This window comes from Chenopodium quinoa, unplaced genomic scaffold (assembly GCF_001683475.1).
Source record: "Chenopodium quinoa cultivar QQ74 unplaced genomic scaffold, ASM168347v1, whole genome shotgun sequence".
Taxonomy (NCBI): domain Eukaryota; kingdom Viridiplantae; phylum Streptophyta; class Magnoliopsida; order Caryophyllales; family Amaranthaceae; genus Chenopodium; species Chenopodium quinoa.
Window position 1 is genome coordinate 4,535,260 of NW_018745454.1, and position 19,370 is coordinate 4,554,629.

The window sequence follows — 19,370 nt, forward strand, 5'->3', positions numbered from 1 at the left end:
TGTGTCAACACAGGAACCCATGAATGAAAGGGTTCCTGCTACTAACCCTTAATTTCTTTTGCAGGTCGCAGTGAGGGGGAACAACCAGTGGTACCTCGATAGCGGTTGTTCTAAGCACATGACAGGAGATGAATCCAGATTTCTCTCACTGACGGCCTATACAGGGGGAACAGTGACCTTTGGAGACAATAAGAAAGGCAACATTGTTGCTGTTGGCAAAGTAGGAAGGTCAAGTTCCCATGCAATTGACAATGTATTTTTAGTCGAGGGTTTGAAGCATAATCTACTCAGTATTTCTCAGTTTTGTGATAAAGGAAACTCTGTAAGCTTTTCTTCTGAAAAATGCAAAATCATCAACAATAACACTGGAAAAATCGTTTTGGAAGGAACTCGTAAAGGGAACACGTATACCGTGGACCTTAACAAAGTTCCAAAATACAATCTATCTTGTTTAAGTGTTATTGAGGATGGTCCACTTCTATGGCATAAACGTTTTGGACATGCTAGTCTTTCATTGCTTGACAAATTAAGGTCAAAGGACTTGATAATCGGACTACCTTCTATCAAGTTCCTAAATGATAAAATTTGTGAAGCCTGCATCAAAGGAAAGCATGTTCGATCATCGTTTAAATCAAAGAAAATGGTAAGCACCACAAAACCATTGGAACTCATTCATATGGATTTGTGTGGCCCCGTTAGAATTCAAAGTAGAAGTGGAAAAAGATATGTCTTAGTTCTTGTGGATGATTATTCTAGATTTACATGGGTCATATTCTTACATAGTAAAGATGAAACTTTTGATATGTTTATGACTTTCTTGAAAAAGACACAAAAATCAGTAGGTAATCAACTTATTCATATGAGAACTGACCATGGTACGGAATTCGAAAATTCCAAGCTTGATGAATTTTGCAGGGAACAAGGAATAAGTCACAATTTCTCAGCACCAAGAACACCACAACAAAATGGTGTGGTTGAGAGGAAGAACCGAACATTGGAAGACATGGCAAGAACGATGCTAATAGCGAGTGGACTTCCAAGGAACTTTTGGGCAGAAGCCGTCAACACAGCATGCTATATCATCAACCGGGCCATGCTTAGACCAATGTTGGACAAGACACCTTATGAACTTTTAAAAGGGAGAAAACCTAACATTGCTCATTTAAGAGCCTTTGGATGCAAATGCTTTGTTCACAATAATGATAAAAGAAATCTTGGAAAATTTGATGAAAGGAGTGATGAAGCAGTCTTTTTAGGATATGCATCTAATAGTAAAGCTTATAGAGTTTACAATAAGAGGACTATGTGTGTAGAAGAAAGTATACATGTGATTTTTGATGAAACTAATAATTATGATTGTGTACAGGAATATGAAGATGGAGATTTTGAAATTGGTCTCACTCGTTCAACAGACCAAGATGAAGAATTAATTCCTAGAAAGCAGCCTGTTTGAATTACTGAAAATGCTGAAAAGGAACCTACTGGAGTTCCAAATAATGCTGAAGCTTCTGTTCAAAATACAGAAGAAACAGAAAACACAGAAGGTGAAGCAAATGCAGAAGCAGAACACCATGAAGAAATGGAAGAAAGAGCAACCCAAAATAACACTTTTATACTAGCTCAATCATTTCAACCAAAACCATGGAAACATCAAAGGTCACACCCCCTGGATAAAATTATAAGTGACCTAAGCAAGGGAACTCAGACGAGATCCCAACTGAGAAACTTTTGTGCATTCAACGCCTTCTTATCAACACTGGAACCTCGAAATCACAAAGAAGCCTTGGAAGATGCTGATTGGATTGTTGCCATGCAAGAGGAATTAAATGAATTCGAAAGAAACAAAGTGTGGCACCTTGAACCCAAACCAACAAATCAAAAGGTTATCGGTCTCAAATGGGTGTACAGGAATAAGCTAGATGAACATGGCACAATTGTAAGGAACAAGGCAAGATTGGTTGTCAAAGGCTACAATCAACAGGAAGGTATCGATTTTGAGGAGACTTTCGCTCCTGTAGCTAGATTAGAAGCAATTCGTATTTTAATTGCATTTGCTGCATTTATGGGTTTTAAACTTTATCAAATGGACGTCAAATGTGCTTTTTTAAATGGTTTTTTAAAGGAAAACGTCTATGTTGAACAAACTTTCCTGGATTTTAGGATCCAAACTTTCCTAACCATGTTTTAAAGCTTGATAAAGCACTGTATGGATTAAAACAAGCTCCAAAAGCATGGTATGAAAGACTTTCTAAGTTCCTTTTACAAAATGATTTCAAAAGAGGAAAAGTTGATAAAACTTTGTTTTTAAAATCAAAAGGAACTCATTTATTAGTTGTACAAATTTACGTTGACGATATTATTTTCGATGCAACTAATGAATCTTTGTGCAAGTACTTTGCTGATTTAATGAGCAGTGAGTTTGAGATGAGCATAATGGGGGAACTCAACTTCTTCTTCCTCGGGCTCCAAATTAAGCAAACTGATGAAGGAATAATGATCCATCAGCAGAAATATGTGAAGGAGTTATTAAAAAAATACAGTATGGAAAGCACAAAGATAAACCACACTCCCATGGGAACAACCACAAGGTTGGACCAAGACCCCAAGGGAACTCGTGTGGACCAAACAAAATACAGAGGTATGATTGGTTCCTTGTTATATTTAACTGCTAGCAGACCTGACATTTCCTTTAGTGTAGGTCTTTGTGCAAGATTTCAATCGGATCCAAAGGAATCGCATCTAACAGCCGTCAAAAGGATTCTACGATACTTAAAAGGGACGGAAGACTTGTGTTTGTTCTATCCAAAAAGTGACTCATTTGACCTAAGAGGATATGCTGATGCTGATTATGCAGGAGATTTAGTAAATCGTAAAAGCACATCAGGTATGGTCCAATTCTTAGGCTCTTGCATGGTATCTTGGAGTTCCAAGAAACAAAACACTGTTGCTCTATCCACTGCCGAAGCAGAATATGTGGTTGCTGCTGCATGTTGCTCTCAATTGTTGTGGATAAAACAACAGTTACGTGACTTTGGTATTGTTTTAGAGTGTGTTCCTATTCATTGTGATAACACAAGTGCCATTTGTATCTCTAAAGATCCAGTACAACATTCTAAAGTCAAGCATATTCATGTAAGGCATCACTTTTTGAAAGATAATGTTGAAAAGGGCTTAATAAGGCTAGATTTTATTTCTACTGAATGCCAAATTGCTGATATATTGACTGAGCCTTTAAGCAGAGACAAGTTTGAAAAGATGCGTGTGGAATTGGGAATGCTACAGCTCAAGTGATTTTTGTTTGGAACCCCTAAGGTATAATCGGATGTAACTAACAATGCTATGCTCAATCTTGTGTGCATAACACAGCTGAAATTACCCAGGGGAAAGATTTGTGAAATTATTGAAAAGTCACTTATACATACTTTTAATATGTAAAAATATTGAGCCATGTTGTTTCAAGTTCCCTTTTCATCATTCTTTAATCTCTGTATTATGATCACGTAAATTATCATTATAATTTACGATCAATCTGTACATTTATTTTTTTTTTTAATTTTTGTTCTTGATTTTATCTTTTATTTCCTCTTTATTCTTATCTTTTATTCATATTCTTTATCTTTTATTTTTTCCTCCTTATTTTCCTGTGTTTAGTTCTGTTTTCTTTTCAAAATTCAAAAATACAAAAAGATTTTATTTGTTACGTAAGGTAAGGAGCATGTATATCAACTCCTTAACTTACGACTTTATTTTATCTACATTGAATTAGATGAGTGCAATTATTTCACCCAATTAAATCCTACTACCTCTAGAACTACCCCACTACCTCACCTTTTAACCGTCACTTTTCTTTCTCACTCCTCCCAATTAAACTCTTCTTCTTCTTTCCACTCCACTTTCACCTATCAAATCAATTAAACTCCCCATAAACTCCCATAACCGGCCTCACTCTCTCTCCTTCCTATTCACACTATTCATCTTCTCCTTCCCTTCATCTTACCTTCAACACCATGAAAACCAACCGAAACACCACCCCAAAAACCCGATCACCACCATCGGAACCCTCCTCAAACACGGGGTCTCCACAACTGGTGCCAATTGCGGTGGTGTATCCATCTGCTCAGCCAAAGAGGAAGGCTAAGGCTGTGAAGGGCGGCGACAAGAAACGACGCGCAACCACCAAATTCCCATCATGGAATTACACTCTCGGATATCACATCAACTATGATTGGTGTGTGGCGAGTAAGTTCACTGAATTTACTTCTTTAATTGATTATCAAAAATGGACTCACTTATTCCAGAATTGTTCTCATTACCCTGTTTATCCTAAATTTATTTATGAGTTCAAAAATACCTTTCAATGTGATAATGGTGTGTGCTCGGCCGTAGTTAATGATATTCCAATTTCGTTTGATGCCAATTATCTTGGAAATCTATTTCAAGTTCCTGTTAAAGGCTATTGTTCTTATTTAAAGCACAAACAATCTGTAAACATTGACCATAATGATGAATGCAAAATCCTTCAATTTATTGGAGGAAATCCGAAAGTGAAACTACTCACCATCATGCCCTAACACCCCTTCATAAGCTACTGTTTACCTTCACTTGGAAGGGTATAGTACCCCGTTTACAAAAATGGAGTACCGTATCACTCTTGGATGCCTCCCTCATATTCTGTCTTGCATGCAAAATACAGATTAATTTTCTTGCTCTAATGATTGAACACTTGAATTTTTATGCTCAAAAGACCACAATTCCATATGGCTCTTTCCTTACTGTGTTGTTCAAATCTTTTGGTATTGATGTTGAATGTGAATCCCCTACATATCTCAAACCCGATAATATCCTCTCTGAACAATCATTACTTAGACTGAGTCTTAGGCTTAAAAATGGCAAAGTATGTTTTGTGCCTCGGAAAGGAGGGGAGAAAAAGAAAGGGAAAGGGAAAGAAGCTGAGGAAGAATGTGATGCAAGTGATGAGGAGGGCAGTGACCAGGGTAGTGAGGATGCTAGTGAGGGTGCTACCACCTCCAGTGATTCTGAGGGAGATAGGGAAGAAGAAAAAAGTTCTGACGGAGAGAAAAACAAAGAAAAAATACTTGAGGGGGATGTGCAAGGAGAAAAACAGGAAGATTCTGAGGGGGAACATAAGGAAGTTTCTGAGGGGGAAGCTCAAAAATCTGACTCACATGAGGGGCAGGGAACTGATCAAATTGAGGGGGAACATACCACAGAGTCTGAGAGCACAGCTGGACCACCTGTCATTCCTGTGTTTACAGGGGGCCTTAGAAGAAGTAAGAGGAATGTGATCAAGCCTGCCCTTTATACTACACACCCTGTGACTGTAGAAACCATCAGCTCCTCAAAATCTGATCCCACCTTCAAACCTACCCAAGTTCCCTTTGCCACTGAACCCTCTTCTATTCCTGTCTCACCTACTTGGCAGCCTCCTCATTCACCTTCTCCTCCTCCATTTCAGCCTACTGGCTTTGCTGCTTTCTCTGGAACTCGTGTGTCTGTTTATGATTTTCAACAGGTTAAAGCAGATATGGAGAAGTTGACTACTCTGGTGAGCAAGAAACTGGAGGAAATGGCCTCAGAACTGCTCTCTCTTAAAGACCAGGTGCAGGCTCTGGCAGAATCTCAAGCAACTGGATTTGCAGGCATGAAGGCAAAGCTTGCACAGGCTGAAGGCAAGTTTAGTGAAGGCAACAAGGAGATCTTGGAAACTATCAACAAAGTAGCCTTTGAGGAAGTCGAGGAAGACTCTATTGATCCCACAAATCCAGCCCTTGATCCTACCAATGCAGCCTTTTAAATCCTTGATTGCACTTATTCTAATTTCATATGTTGAACAATTTTATTTTGGTTTTGTTTAATCTCTCTGAACTTTGGTTTGTACGCCTTTATCCTTTGCTACATTCTCTATGTTCCTCTTCTATTTCCTAAATCGGAACTCGGCTCTTATTTTTCATATGATTGTGTGTGTTTGTTGATAATTCAATGCCTAACTTATATTTGCCTTGCATTATTTGAGCTCACTATTCCTACGTAGTCTAGTGGGAGTTTAGCAAACTATTTTTTTCAATCTTTTGATAATGCCAAAAGGGGGAAAAGACAAACTTCATGGCGGCTAAGGCGTGTACCAAGAAACTCACACATCGAAGGTATAATTTTTTTTAAGTTAATAAAGTCCTTGTTAATTTTTCTTTTGCTCAGTCTTTTTATTTTAAAGTACTTTTCTAAGTTCTTTAATTACTCTGTTTGTTTTTTTTTAAGTTTTCATGTTTTGTTTTAAGTTTATGTTGCATGCCTGGATGATTTTATTTACCTAAGTTTGTCAATATTTGTCATCATCAAAAAGGGGGAATTTGTTGACCCTTTTAGTTTTGATGGACAAATTGACAAACTTGACTAATGAGTGTTTTAAGTCTTTGGTGAATAAAGGGTTCAAGCAAAGTTCGTTCCGGAGTAGGAACCTGGATGTGGAGTAGCATTCTCTAAAAAGCCTCATGCAAATCTCACGTTCTAGTAATTAATTGTGAGCACTCAATAATACAAGTTGGAAAGGAACTCAATGATTTATGTTTAAGACTACTGGAATATAAAAATTAGTTTTAAAAAGATAATCTTTTTTTGAGAAAAAGATAATTTATAAATGTTTTATCTAGTTTACTATTTTCAAATAAAGATAATTAACCTAAATTAATTATCTTAGTTGTTTTTAAATAATTAAATAATTTATAAATTATCTTTTCAAAATAAAATCTTTTTAAATCCTTTAATAACGGAATATTTGATTAAGTCAAATATTGTTGCATGAATATCTCAACAAAGTTGTTTTTCCAGAAACTATATTTTAGCATGTTGATTGCTACGTGGATTAAAGGAGAGATTTAAGAAATCTCCACTACCTTGATCATAGTCACATTCTCCACTATTAGTTAGTGGGTGTTGACTGGCAAGTGGTTGAGGGGTGTGGAGGTTAAAGATTAAATCTCCCTATTTAAACCACGACTATATTCATTGCAAAATATAACTCTTGAGCATAAAAATTCCAGTAGCCATCTAATAATATAAAGAGAGTTATTATCCTTCTTATATTCTTGAGTGCAATAGGTATTTGTAATCACAGATTGTATTCAAGTACTTTGGGGTTGGGATTGTGAGTTTATAAAGTGAGGTTAAGGAAGCTTCGTTGCTGAAGTCTTCTGTGAGAGTTGGGAACAAGTTCCTAATTTGTGGAACTTGTTAACGGGTTAGAATCTTCACTTGTAAAGAGTTTGATTACATAGTGGAAATTTGGAAAAGCCTATATCTTCTCTCATCGTTATTTTATTTAGATAAATTCCGCAAAAGTTTTTAGAATTCACCTCAAATACAATTCACCCCCCCTCTTGTATTAGCCAGTTAGACTTTCAAATTACTAAATAGAATTGAACTAAATAGAGCTTATATGAATTGTATATGAGAGAAGGAAATTAGGAAGTGAGCTGAACTGATTGGAACTGAACTGAAATTAAGCTGAATTAAATAGACCCTAAGTATTACAAAGAATAATATACGGAAGTATTTTTTAGATTAAAAGACAATGATGTAAATTAATTTAGTTTTTACTACATGTAAATTTATTTATATATGGAGTAATTTATTAAGCAAATTATGAACAAGGGATCAGGCAGGGGAGGAAGGAAGTTCACACTTCACAAGGAGCATTTTTGTATCTCATCTTAAGCCAATTGACCATATTGGTATAAAAGTTAACACCCTTGTGACAGATTGGTATAAAAATTATTACCGGCGACATATTGGTATAAAAGTAAACAGTTGGCGACATATTGGTATATAAACTAACAAGTTGTGACATTTACCCCTATTTTCTCGTCGGAGTAAAGCGCGTGTAGTACACTAATTTTTTTTTTAAAACACATTTTTTTTATCATATATTTTTTTTTTTTTTATATATATATATATATATATATATATATATATATATATCTTTGTATTTTTTTTCTTGTTTTTTATTTATTTTAAAAATTATCAATAATTCTATGTTATGAATAGTTATTTCATCTTAAATTAAATTAAACCATGGAATTAACTCCAGTCTTCAAATACTATTAATTCATTTTCAATGGGAGGCATGGTGGAAGGGATTTGGGTTTTTTCTTCAGATGGATATATTAATGGTTTTCTTCTTTTTGGACTAATTTTTTCCCTCAGCATTTCCTCACCAAGCCAGTAGATGAAATCTGCTTCCAAAAAGCAATTATTTATGTAATAACAACGATTATATTTAATAATTATTTAATTAATTAATTAATCTCCACATACAGTAATATCTATTTGATTATCCTCACAAATTTCAATCAAGCGATAAAATTCCAAACAACTAAACAATAAAACCCAAACAACTAAGTAAATAAAAACAAGATCTCAATATTTTAGTTATTAATTTAAAAATTAATTACTTAGTAAACCCTAACTTTCATTGTTACATCATTAGTTTAATTACACTCACGATTTTGTAAATCAACAGTATAATAAGTAAGAAAATGGAGAAGAATATACTTACCTTTTATGATGCTTTAATGGTCAACACTCACAGTAAATTCAAGATTCTCTCCCCCTTGCTCAAGCTTTGCTGTTCGCTTTCCCCTTCTTATCCGCTTCTGTATTGGCTTTTCATTTATTTGGATGTATTTTATAGAATTAATTAAAATAGAGAATAGGAAATAAAAAGTTGTCAGTAAAAGTCTTTTACACTAAGAATAAGGCCCGTGTAAACTACGCTAAAACTCCGACGAGGAAATAGGGATAAATGTCGCAACTTGTTAATTTATATACCAATATGTCGTCAACTGTTTACTTTTATACCAATATGTCGTTGGCAATAATTTTTATACCAACCTGTCACAAGAGTGTTAACTTTTATACCAATATGGTCAATTGGCTTCTCATTTTACGCTCAAGAGTCAAGAGACAACACATTACTTTATTTGTGAATTTTTTGGTAAGAAGACATGAATGGACTTGAATATTTCATGTTTCTGAATTCAAAATCTTAAATTTAAACATATTGATAGTTGAATTGTTTTGATGAGAGTATACAACTTGGTTGGCCAGCTTGGCCTCAACACAAGTTCACTAACAAATTTGTGAATTGTTAAACAATAGATGACCAAACCTATATTACTCATAGTCTTGATTTAGTCTGAACAAAAAACAATTTCTTTTCAAAATAACCAAGATAGATTAGTACAGTACTTCGTACTCATATATAATAAGTGGTGTAAAGTGTTAGTTCGGTAAGACATTAACTTAACAAACATACAATAGTATACCACTTATAAAATACGGAGTATTATTTACCTATCAAACAATAATTCACCATGATAAAGAAATTAACGCGGTCACACTATATTAAATTTAAATATCAATTTATATAACGCGATCACAAATATTAAATTAAATTTAAATATCAATTCATATAACGTGGTCTTTAATTTGGCGAAAAGGATATGGTAATACTTGAAGGCACATCAGCACATGTATCATGTATGTGGAGGCCAAGCCATCCAACCGTCCAACGGCATATCTAACTAGGATCTAAACTATGATCCACGTCCATAGAAAATTCCCGCATATGCAACTACCCTAAAAAGGCTCTCCGTCTAACCTTAAAAATAGAAAGTTTTTTTTTTTGAAACAAAAAATATTTCATTAGAAAGTTCTCAAGTAGTAAATATAATCTTGAATTTTCCCCAAAAAAATCCCACCCACATAGTAGTAGTGATAGTACCATATTCCATCCAACAATGTCCTTTCCCTATCCCTTCTAATAATGCTATAAAGTTCTAGGCCCACCTAGGGCCCGTTCCTGGGCCCATTACCCTTTTTTTTTGGTTTAAATAGGGTAACCACCTCACATATCTTGTTCAACCCACAATCATCTATCTCCTTTACTTTCCAATACCAAGTATTTCTTTTCCTTTAAAAAATATTATAAAAAAAAAAAAATCATTTTTATTGTGATAATTAGTACAGGATTAATTAAGTCAATATGGATGAAAATATGGTATTCTCATCATCTTCATCGTCTTCTTTGATATCACCTTCTCCACAAACGCTTAAACAACAACTCGAGTTTTTATTACAAAACCAGCAACACTGCTGGAATTATGCCATCTTTTGGCAAACATGTACAAATAACAATAACAACGTTGTCAACCCTAGTTGCTCACTTTCCCTTATTTGGGGAGAGGGCCATTTTCAGGGCATCAATAGCCCAACAACAAGGCCCAAGAAGAAGCCCAACCTAATTCATAGTGATGACTTTGATGATGGTGGGTCTACCATGGATGACGTAGTCACTGATGCTGAGTGGTTTTACATGACGTCACCTTCCAAGTCATACCCTTTCAAGCAAAGAGCTAGTGGGTGTGGAAGTTCAGGTACTTTGGCTAAAGCTTTTACTACTGGTTCTTTGGTTTGGTTAAGTGGGCCCCATTCTCTTCGTTTATATAACTGTGAACGGGCAAAGGAAGCCCATTCGCACGGGCTGCACACGCTCGTGTGCATACCCGTGCCTAATGGGGTTCTTGAGCTCGGGTCCGTCGAGGTTATTGAAGAGAATTGGGCTTTGATTCAGCAAGTTCATTCTTTGTTTGGCCCGTTGAGTAATTTTGATATCGGCCCGACAAAGCCCGAGTTGAGCTTGGGTGGTGGTGACGATATTTCCTTTTATGACTCGGGCTTGGTTGGTGCATTTAACACCAACCAAGCCCAACCTGCCAGCTTTATGGGCCCGTCCGAGGAGTATGATGACTCGGACGAGCCTATAAGCCGGCAGCGGGTGGCGAGGAAGAGGGGAAGGCGGCCTGGCTCGGCTCGTGAAGGCCAGGTTGCGGTAGTGAATCATGTGAAGGCGGAGCGACAGAGGAGAGAGAAAATGAATAGTCGATTTTATGCGCTTCGGGCTGTGGTCCCTACGGTGAGTAGGATGGATAAGGCGTCCTTATTGGCCGATGCGGTGTCCTATATAAATGAGTTAAAAGAAAAAGTAAATGTCTTAGAATCACAACTTGAAATGATGAAAGTTGATTGCAATATGTTTAGTAGTATTACTAATGACAACGGATTATGTAGTCCAAGTGGGATTAGTTGCAATAATAACAAATTTAATAGTAAGATACCACTCGAAATGGATGTTAGGGTTTTGGGAAATGAGGCGATGATTAGGGTTCAATGTGAGAACGTTAATCATCCAGCAGCAAGATTAATGAATGCGTTTAAGCAGCTAAAATTGCAAGTTCATCATGCAAGCGTGTCCACAGTTGAAGAGATGATGCTTCAAGATGTTGTGATTGTTAAGGTTCCACAAGACTTGAAGAGTAACGCTATATTGAAAGCTGCTATTTTTAGTAGGATGCAGTAAGTAGATAATGTAGATAGCTCCATTTTCTTACTAAATTTAACTATGCTTCTTTTTCTCTTGTACTACTCCTTTAATACTGCGGACTTAAGGTGTTATGTTTATGATTTTATGAAAAATATTTTGATTACTTGTCTCATTATGTAATATTTTCTTCTTCTCTATAGCTATAATTTGTAGCTTACCTAATGTGATGTTTTATGTTCCTTATGTAATCCCCCCCCCCCACCCCCCAAAATTATGTATCAACTTTCTAAATCAATGTACAATTTGTAACTTTAGTTCGATATATATTGTTTTAGTACAAGATGTAAGGAATAAACGTTAACAGTTAGCTGATAAATGTTTATTGATAAACTACTTATAATGAAGTTTATTTTCACCAAATTAAAAAATAATAATCACAATTACTACCTGTTGGTATTTGGATCATCTAGACTTGTGTCTAAAATACACCAAAGCATCGTAATTCCTACGTTTAATAGATGAGGAAAGCGGTTTATAATAAAGTGTATATAAACCGGAGTAGATTTAAAGGCATTATTACTACAATTTGCATAGGCAATTGTTTTATAAATCATGCTTTTTTTGTTTTAGCTTACGTAATAGTAATGATCATACAAATGACCAACGAAAATTTGAGGTTATATTGCTACTAATTAGTCTTAATCGATTAGTGGGGTGGTGCAATTCTATGGTCATAGTCTGACGTGCCTTCAGTGTGTTAGACTGACGTGATGGTCATAGTAAATTAGTAACTAGGGAGAGAGGTATAAGTGTATAACATTCTTGTTTTGATAAGGAAATTACCAATACGAATTACTTTGTATATACTATGGTCATGTGTGGTTCATCTTATAATCATTTACTTGAACTTAATTAATAAAATTATTTAAATTATCATTTACCTGATGAACTTAATGAAATTGTTTTTATCATAATTCCGGGTATGTTCATTTCACCATTTTAACTTATCGATCAATACTAAGGTTATATTCTTGCCACCTCTTTCGTTCACTTATTCCATGATGAATAAGCTCTAATAAATTTAGAAATATAATTTCAAATCAAGGGTAATAAAATTTACTCAAACTACATTTTCAAAAAAGAAAAAAAAATGTTAATAATTCCAAGTTCATATTGATTAGGATAGTATGTTTGGTTCCTCTTAAAGAAATATAAGCTTCTAGGCTTAGGTCTAATTGTATCTATATGTTCAAGTGAAGAGAAGTGAATAATAGGTGAATAAAACAGAAAAATAAATTGTTGTAAATTTAATTTAGATAGCCGACCCGTAATGGACCAAAGTAATGATAATTTAATTGTAGTACAAAGTATAACTTTAATTAAATGAAATTCTCCTCAAAAAATATTATAAATGAAATAAGCTAAACACAATATGTTTGTATGGGTTCCTTTCCCTAAAGTATCATTACTTTGGTGAATTTGGACATTACTTTGCTATCTTTCTTTCAAAAAAATAAAAAATAAAAAATAAAAAATTCCAACTTTTAACTACAGTAATAAGATAATATTATAATTTAAAATTACATTTGCTCTTTGTTTTTTTCCTAAAACAGCAATAATGCATTATTAAACCCATCCGTTCTCTAGAATGTACCCATTTTTCCCAAAATAAAACATGATTTGAGACAATAACAAATTAGCAATAGCTTTATAAAATTATAATAGTAAAATACCCGTGTTGAGTGTATATTTGTTTGAAAATGCGTCTCACTTGATTATTCTCTACTCAGCAGCTAAGAAGAGCCTAAGAAGCCTTCTATTCCCTTATTTACTTTTTTTTTTTGAAATAAAATTAATTCATAAATAAAGTCATACAACATCTATAAAGATATTTAAATCTAATAAATACATAATAATTGAATCAAATAAAAATATTCCATAAGCAAAGCTACGATCGTTGTTGCAAATGTTTTCAATGGATCTACTTGTAGTTTTCTTAAACTATGTGTCCATTCCAACGTCCCAAGTATTATGGGACGAAAGGAGTATTAAAATAGGTTAAACCCTGAACAATATATGCACGTTTGTCAGATAATTATAATGAAAATAAAATTATAAAAATAATACAGTATATATATAAAAAAGGGACTCAACTCACCAATATAGTTATTATTATTATTGAAAATTATGAAGTCTTATTTAATACGTAGTATAAAAATCGATATACTCCCTCCGTGTTTTTTTTAAGTGTTACAATTTGACCGACACATAGTTCTAGGCAATTTAATTGACTTATTAGGGCCTGTTCTCATTAACTGAACTCAACTCAACTGATCTGAACCGAGCTGAACTAAACTGAAATGAATATTTTATAAGAGAAGGAAATTAGGAGCTGAACTGAACTGAATTTCAACGTACGAGAACAGACCCTTAAATAAAATAAGAGATAAGGGGGGCACCATAGTTGGAGTATTAAAAAATTGCAAAAGAAAGATTATGGAGTTAATAGTTTATTGAAAGTAATGAATGTGAGAGGAAATATATAATAAAAAGGTAGTGGTGGGTTTGGGTGGGGACTATGAGAGGAGAGAGATACAATATTTTAATGTAGCTTTTTGCCAAAAAAAAGGAAGTGTAACACTTGAAAAAACACGGAGGGAGTATATCTACACACACACACATAATCACGTACAGTCTTATTTTAATGTATTATTTGTTCCAAATTAGATGAGTTGACACGTTTTAACTTTTAGCACTATTCACGAAATCTTTTTTAACTAGCTTATATGATGATGATTTACTTATTGATAATTAGAGATATTTACCGTTAAATTTATGCATTGAAGAGAGTGAGGGATAACCCAAGTGGCTAGAACTTCCCTCCCGATTATATAAGGTCCTAGGATCGATTCTCACCCCCGCCCTTGTGGCTCTCTAAAAAAAATATGCATTAACAAACGTGAATACGTGATAAAAAAAAAAGTGTCATCTAATTAGGAAAGGAGGAAATACGTTTCAATGTGAAATTTTGATTTCTTAAACACTTAATAGTTTTTATAAGGAGACAATTATCAAAATACATAATGGTGTTCAAACTTTTATACAATACTACGGAGTAGCAAATGTGGAAAATTTATGAAACGCTAACATCCATATGAAACAAAAATAGTATATGAACACCAATAAAAATCAAAGCAATGCATTTGTTGGTATCAATTTGTTGTTAGGAACAAAAGAATATTATAAATTACAAGTACTCGTGATAAAAAAAATATACAAGTAAAATAATTGGATGAATAAACAAGAGGATTATTGAATTAGTTTGTAAATAAAAAGAGACAACATTTTTTTTTTTTTACAAGAAAAAGAGACAACATTAAAAGGCCCATTGGCTTAATAGTTAATACTACCGTAATAATGAAGTCGTACTAGTAACAAAATTAAAGATGATAGGAGACAACATTAAAGAAGTGAAGTGTGAATCCATTGGCTTCTTGTTGTTCACTTGTCTTATCCAACTTACAGCCAACAACGAACAGCCCAAGGCCCATTAATTACATTCGCATAAACACGATCCAAATTTCCGGTACCTTGTCGAAACTCCAAACTGTTTTTACTTTAATAGCTACTCCGCATATGCTCCATTTAGTAACCATTTTTGGATGAGTGATTCATGTTAAATGCTGGTTTTCTGCTTTATCTCATGACTTTTAGTTTTCATTTGCTACACATAAAAAGAAATAGAGATAGTATTGTTTCAAATGTAATGTTATACATAGCCCTTAGAGCTACATATAAGCATTAAATTTACTCTTGAAATTTGTATAAATTTAGGAATTCATGACTAAAACACAAGTAAATCAGTGTGTTTTTGTCATGATTTCTTTAATTTAAACAATTTTCTAGAGTATATATAATACTACCTCCGTTAATGGTTATCTGCAACTTTGGAATTTTTTATATCTCACAAATAATACCCCAAAGTTGCACATAACCATTAACAGAGGTAGTACTTATTTGTAGCCCTAAGGGGTATGTATAGCATTTTTCTTGTTGCAAATAAGTAATTAAAAAAGAAACCGAGATAGTATTTAATTGAATTTTGATACAAGCCAAAATGTCTATTACTCGTAGAAAGCTTGAAAAAAAAAACATATAAAGTACTCCTTGTATCTTTATTACAAATATTTGGTGAAGTTAGACCAGTTTGTCGTCTGCTGATGGTTTGGGCCGATTAAATCACAAAAGTTTTATGCAGGAGATGAGGATTGAGACTGTTTAATTTTTCGGAAAGAACCCACTTCGTTAATGGGCTCAAATATCCGAGACAGATTTACTTCAGCCCACTTTATAAATAAGAGCTTTGCCTGTACAACCCATTGCATATTAAGATTATTTCAGCTTCCGCTCTCATAATACTACGTATAAACCAATTGAATGGATATAATAATTAAATTGTAGGTTACTCATATATGATGTATAAACACTAAGTATTTAAGTTTATAATCACAAATCACAATGAAGCTCCCTTCGCTATTCTACCCATATTTCTAGATCAAGGTCTTTGCGAAAGTTTTGAGAATTGGAGACTTTTACTTGTTTCATACTCCGTAATTTAGAACAAAAAATTAACATTTCTTTGTTTATACCATTTCGAACCTTAAAATTCTACTTCAAAATTACAATAGATCCTCTCCTAAAATGCTGTTAAACATTAATATAAAATACAGTAGGCAGAGGGTCATAACTCTTCTACAACTACAAAGAGCCACTAAATTTGCATCCTATTCCAAACAGACTAAGCACTTAAGAAATTACGCTATTCAACAGCACGAAGCACCTTATAGCTTGTAGGATGTCAACAAATCATAAAAAGCTTGTCACTGAAAGTCAACGTAGATACGTAATGCAAATTAATGGGAGCTCAAAACATTTTTCCTTTCGTTGGCTAAACTATTACTGCTTTATTAGGACTTTAGGAGATAATAAGCATAATATACATTCATCTACTCATTACGTACAAGTACATAGGATTATTCTTTACAAAATTGCACATAAATTCAATTTGTAAAATTATGGCCATCATTCTATAAATTACTTGTACAATCATAATAGGCATAATGTGATAATGACATTAAACATAATTTGAGCTGTACAAGTTAAATCTAGAGTCACATACTCACATGATGCAACTAATATACATATACCGTGTTCAATCTTGTATAGATATATCGACTTCACTTTCCAGCCACAAAATTTTTAAGAAGATAACACAAAACCCTTGAAAAAATTTTAGTCATTTTGTTTCAATTCATTTCTTTATTTCCTACAACCGTATAATCTACACATTCGTGCAAATCAAATCAACCGTAAAAGTGTAAAACAAAACATTATATGTAGTATCCGATCACACACTATTTGCATAATGTCTTATCTATGTACTACCTCCGTTTCATATTATTTGCAACGCTTCTTTATATTAAATCGTTGTAAATAATATGAAACGGAAGTAGTATGTATAAAAACACCAAGTCGAACCGAGTTTACTCGATAACCCAGTGTTGACCATCAACATTAACCTTAAACCCATTAACCTTAGCAAACAAATCAACAGCTCTCCTAACACCTTTATCATCATACTTAGTAAAATAGTCATGCCCAAACATGACTCCACCCGGTCTAAGCAATTTATAAGCCCGGTTTATATCCGACCAAGCCGATTGAAAATCATGACCCGCATCCACCTCTATCAAATCCGCCATTACTCCCCATTCGCAAAGCTTCTGAAGCGTTGACCCCGTCGTAAAAGGAATCGGTAATATTGACTCGCTCGAGTTCAGGTAAATCACGTTTTGTAGAAACTGCGGGAGGAGTAAAACGTCGCCGTTTTGGACGGGGACGTAGTCAACTCGGTCGCGAAACCCGGGCCAACCGCGGAAATCGTCGAGGCAGAGGATTTGAGTTTGGAGTCCGAGTTGGCGAGTTAACTCAGCCATGTGGGTTGCTGACGCGCCTAAGAATGTTCCGACTTCAATGATTGTTTTTGGTTGGGTTTTCGTGATAAGGTTTTCGAAAACGGCGCCGTATGAGCCCCACCCTTTGACTCGCTTAGGACGGAGTAATTCTGCCACGTGGGGTGGTGGAAAGTTCTCGTAGGGTGAGGTTCCGTTGTAGACCCGGTTTATAATTATGGACCGGATTATCTCTGGTGGGACCGGGGTTGAACAAACCGGGCCGAACCGGTTATGGTCGTTATTCTTGTCGAGGATAGGAGATGACGTGGCAAGAGGACAGTTATTAGTTGTTGTAACGAGATTAACGACAGTTGGAGTAGTGGAAGCAGAATCATTAGGAGAAGGAGGAGAAGTGAGTTGTTTGTTGGAGGAGAGAGAAGATGAGGCCGTAAAGTAGCCAAGGGCGTATGTTAAGATGAGGAGGATAAAGTACGCCGTTGGTTTAGGATTACGTAGATAGTTTGAGGAATTCTTCCAGAAGCTTCTATGGTGTAACGGCAGCTGCTGCCGAGGGAGGTGTTGATGATGATCGTTTTTCATGATATGTAATTTTGTTGAGGTGAGAGAAAGGAAGGAGAAAGGGGTTATAGAAGAAGGAAGAAGGTTGAAATGGAAGGAAGTTGGGAAAGTGTATAAGTGTATAATAAATAGATATTGGTAGAGGCTAATTAATTCATTAATTAATTATTTTGGAATGTGAATACTCAACTTTTTCTTAAGTTATTTACGCATTAAGTAATACTTGTATTATGGATTTTATTTTTAGTGTGAAAATGGTGACAAAAAGTATGATTTAAATAAAAAATTATGGTTTAATAATACATATGATGGTACAAGTATTAAGTTAAATAATCAAACACATACTAGTATTGAATTTGGGAAAACACTTTTATATACATAGTAGAATTGAAGGTTGCTTTTCTATATAGATTACTTCATTGTTTTTACTTCCAAAATTATATCTAATCGTATTAAGTTTCTGTTTTAATTAACATTTATGACCTACATTATTCTTATTCCTTAATATAGAGTTTGAAAGCTACAAAGAACATTACTCGTTTGATTTATATGCGCATGTTAAAATTCTAAAAATAAAAGACGGTTTTGAAGTTTTACCTCAATATTATAAATTGTTACGGAGTACTTTGTATTACCTTTTCTTGTATCATTTCAATGTTATAGTCCATAGACAAATGTGATAACTAAATAGAGTTGAACGTTAATTATAAACCTCATTAGTACCTTTTCTCGTACCATTCGTCGCTTGCATGTCATTAGTAGCTGATTATTATTATTATTTTTTATTTTTTTTGGTTGCAGTCAACGTAGGTTGTATACTTGTACATAGTTTATTATACAAGGATTTGTTCATATTTTGCAACATTCTCATATACGGATAAACCTCATCTTCTTCATATTTCTTGCACGTCGTGTTAACCCATGCAAGCCACTAATTTATCAACAATAATTTGGACTATATTATAGTAACACCTAACACTAAACAATTCTATGATATGTAATCTGTCTTTCTTGAAGAATTATTATAAATTAATTTATGACCCTTTAAAACCATTATTGCTTAATTATGTTGTCCAATGAGATTGATATTACTTTTGCAAATTTGACTTTTTAAACAAAGCACATGGTATTACAAGTTAACAATATCCAACTTCCAATTCATGAGTATTATCGGACCAATTCAGCATTTATATTACATCTAAAAATTTTATACATACCATACTCCAAAATATAAGCTGTTTTATAATTACGTTCTTTAAAACAATGGCAACACAATAACAATGACAATGTAATTTTCAACTAATTATACTTGTTCGATAGCAAATCCATACTTTGTTTATCACAGCATTCCCTACTATGTACTCATAGTTAATTATTTCTATTTTATCTAATAGTCCGTACTTTATTCATGTTGTTCCTTACAAATGAAATAAAGCCCT

The 19,370-nt window shown here is 34.0% G+C and overlaps 2 protein-coding genes across 2 annotated transcripts; one reads left to right on the forward strand and one right to left on the reverse strand.

The window, feature by feature from the left end:
* Positions 1–9,656: 9,656 nt before the first annotated feature.
* Positions 9,657–11,573, forward strand: LOC110714364 (transcription factor bHLH14-like). The gene has a single exon (XM_021892871.1). It carries the CDS (start codon positions 10,061–10,063, stop codon positions 11,432–11,434), a length of 1,374 nt encoding a protein of 457 aa, XP_021748563.1. The 5' UTR covers positions 9,657–10,060; the 3' UTR covers positions 11,435–11,573.
* Positions 11,574–16,334: 4,761 nt separating this feature from the next.
* LOC110714337 lies at positions 16,335–18,212 on the reverse strand. Its single transcript, XM_021892841.1, has one exon. The coding sequence runs from the start codon at positions 17,950–17,952 to the stop codon at positions 16,942–16,944; it is 1,011 nt and encodes a 336-aa protein (XP_021748533.1). The 5' UTR covers positions 17,953–18,212; the 3' UTR covers positions 16,335–16,941.
* Between the last annotated feature and the right edge of the window lie 1,158 nt (positions 18,213–19,370).

Coding starts and splice junctions, on each gene's coding strand:
- LOC110714364 (XM_021892871.1), top strand. CDS start 10,061: ATGGATGAAAATATGGTATTCTCATCATCTTCATCGTCTTCTTTGATA.
- LOC110714337 (XM_021892841.1), bottom strand. CDS start 17,952: ATGAAAAACGATCATCATCAACACCTCCCTCGGCAGCAGCTGCCGTTA.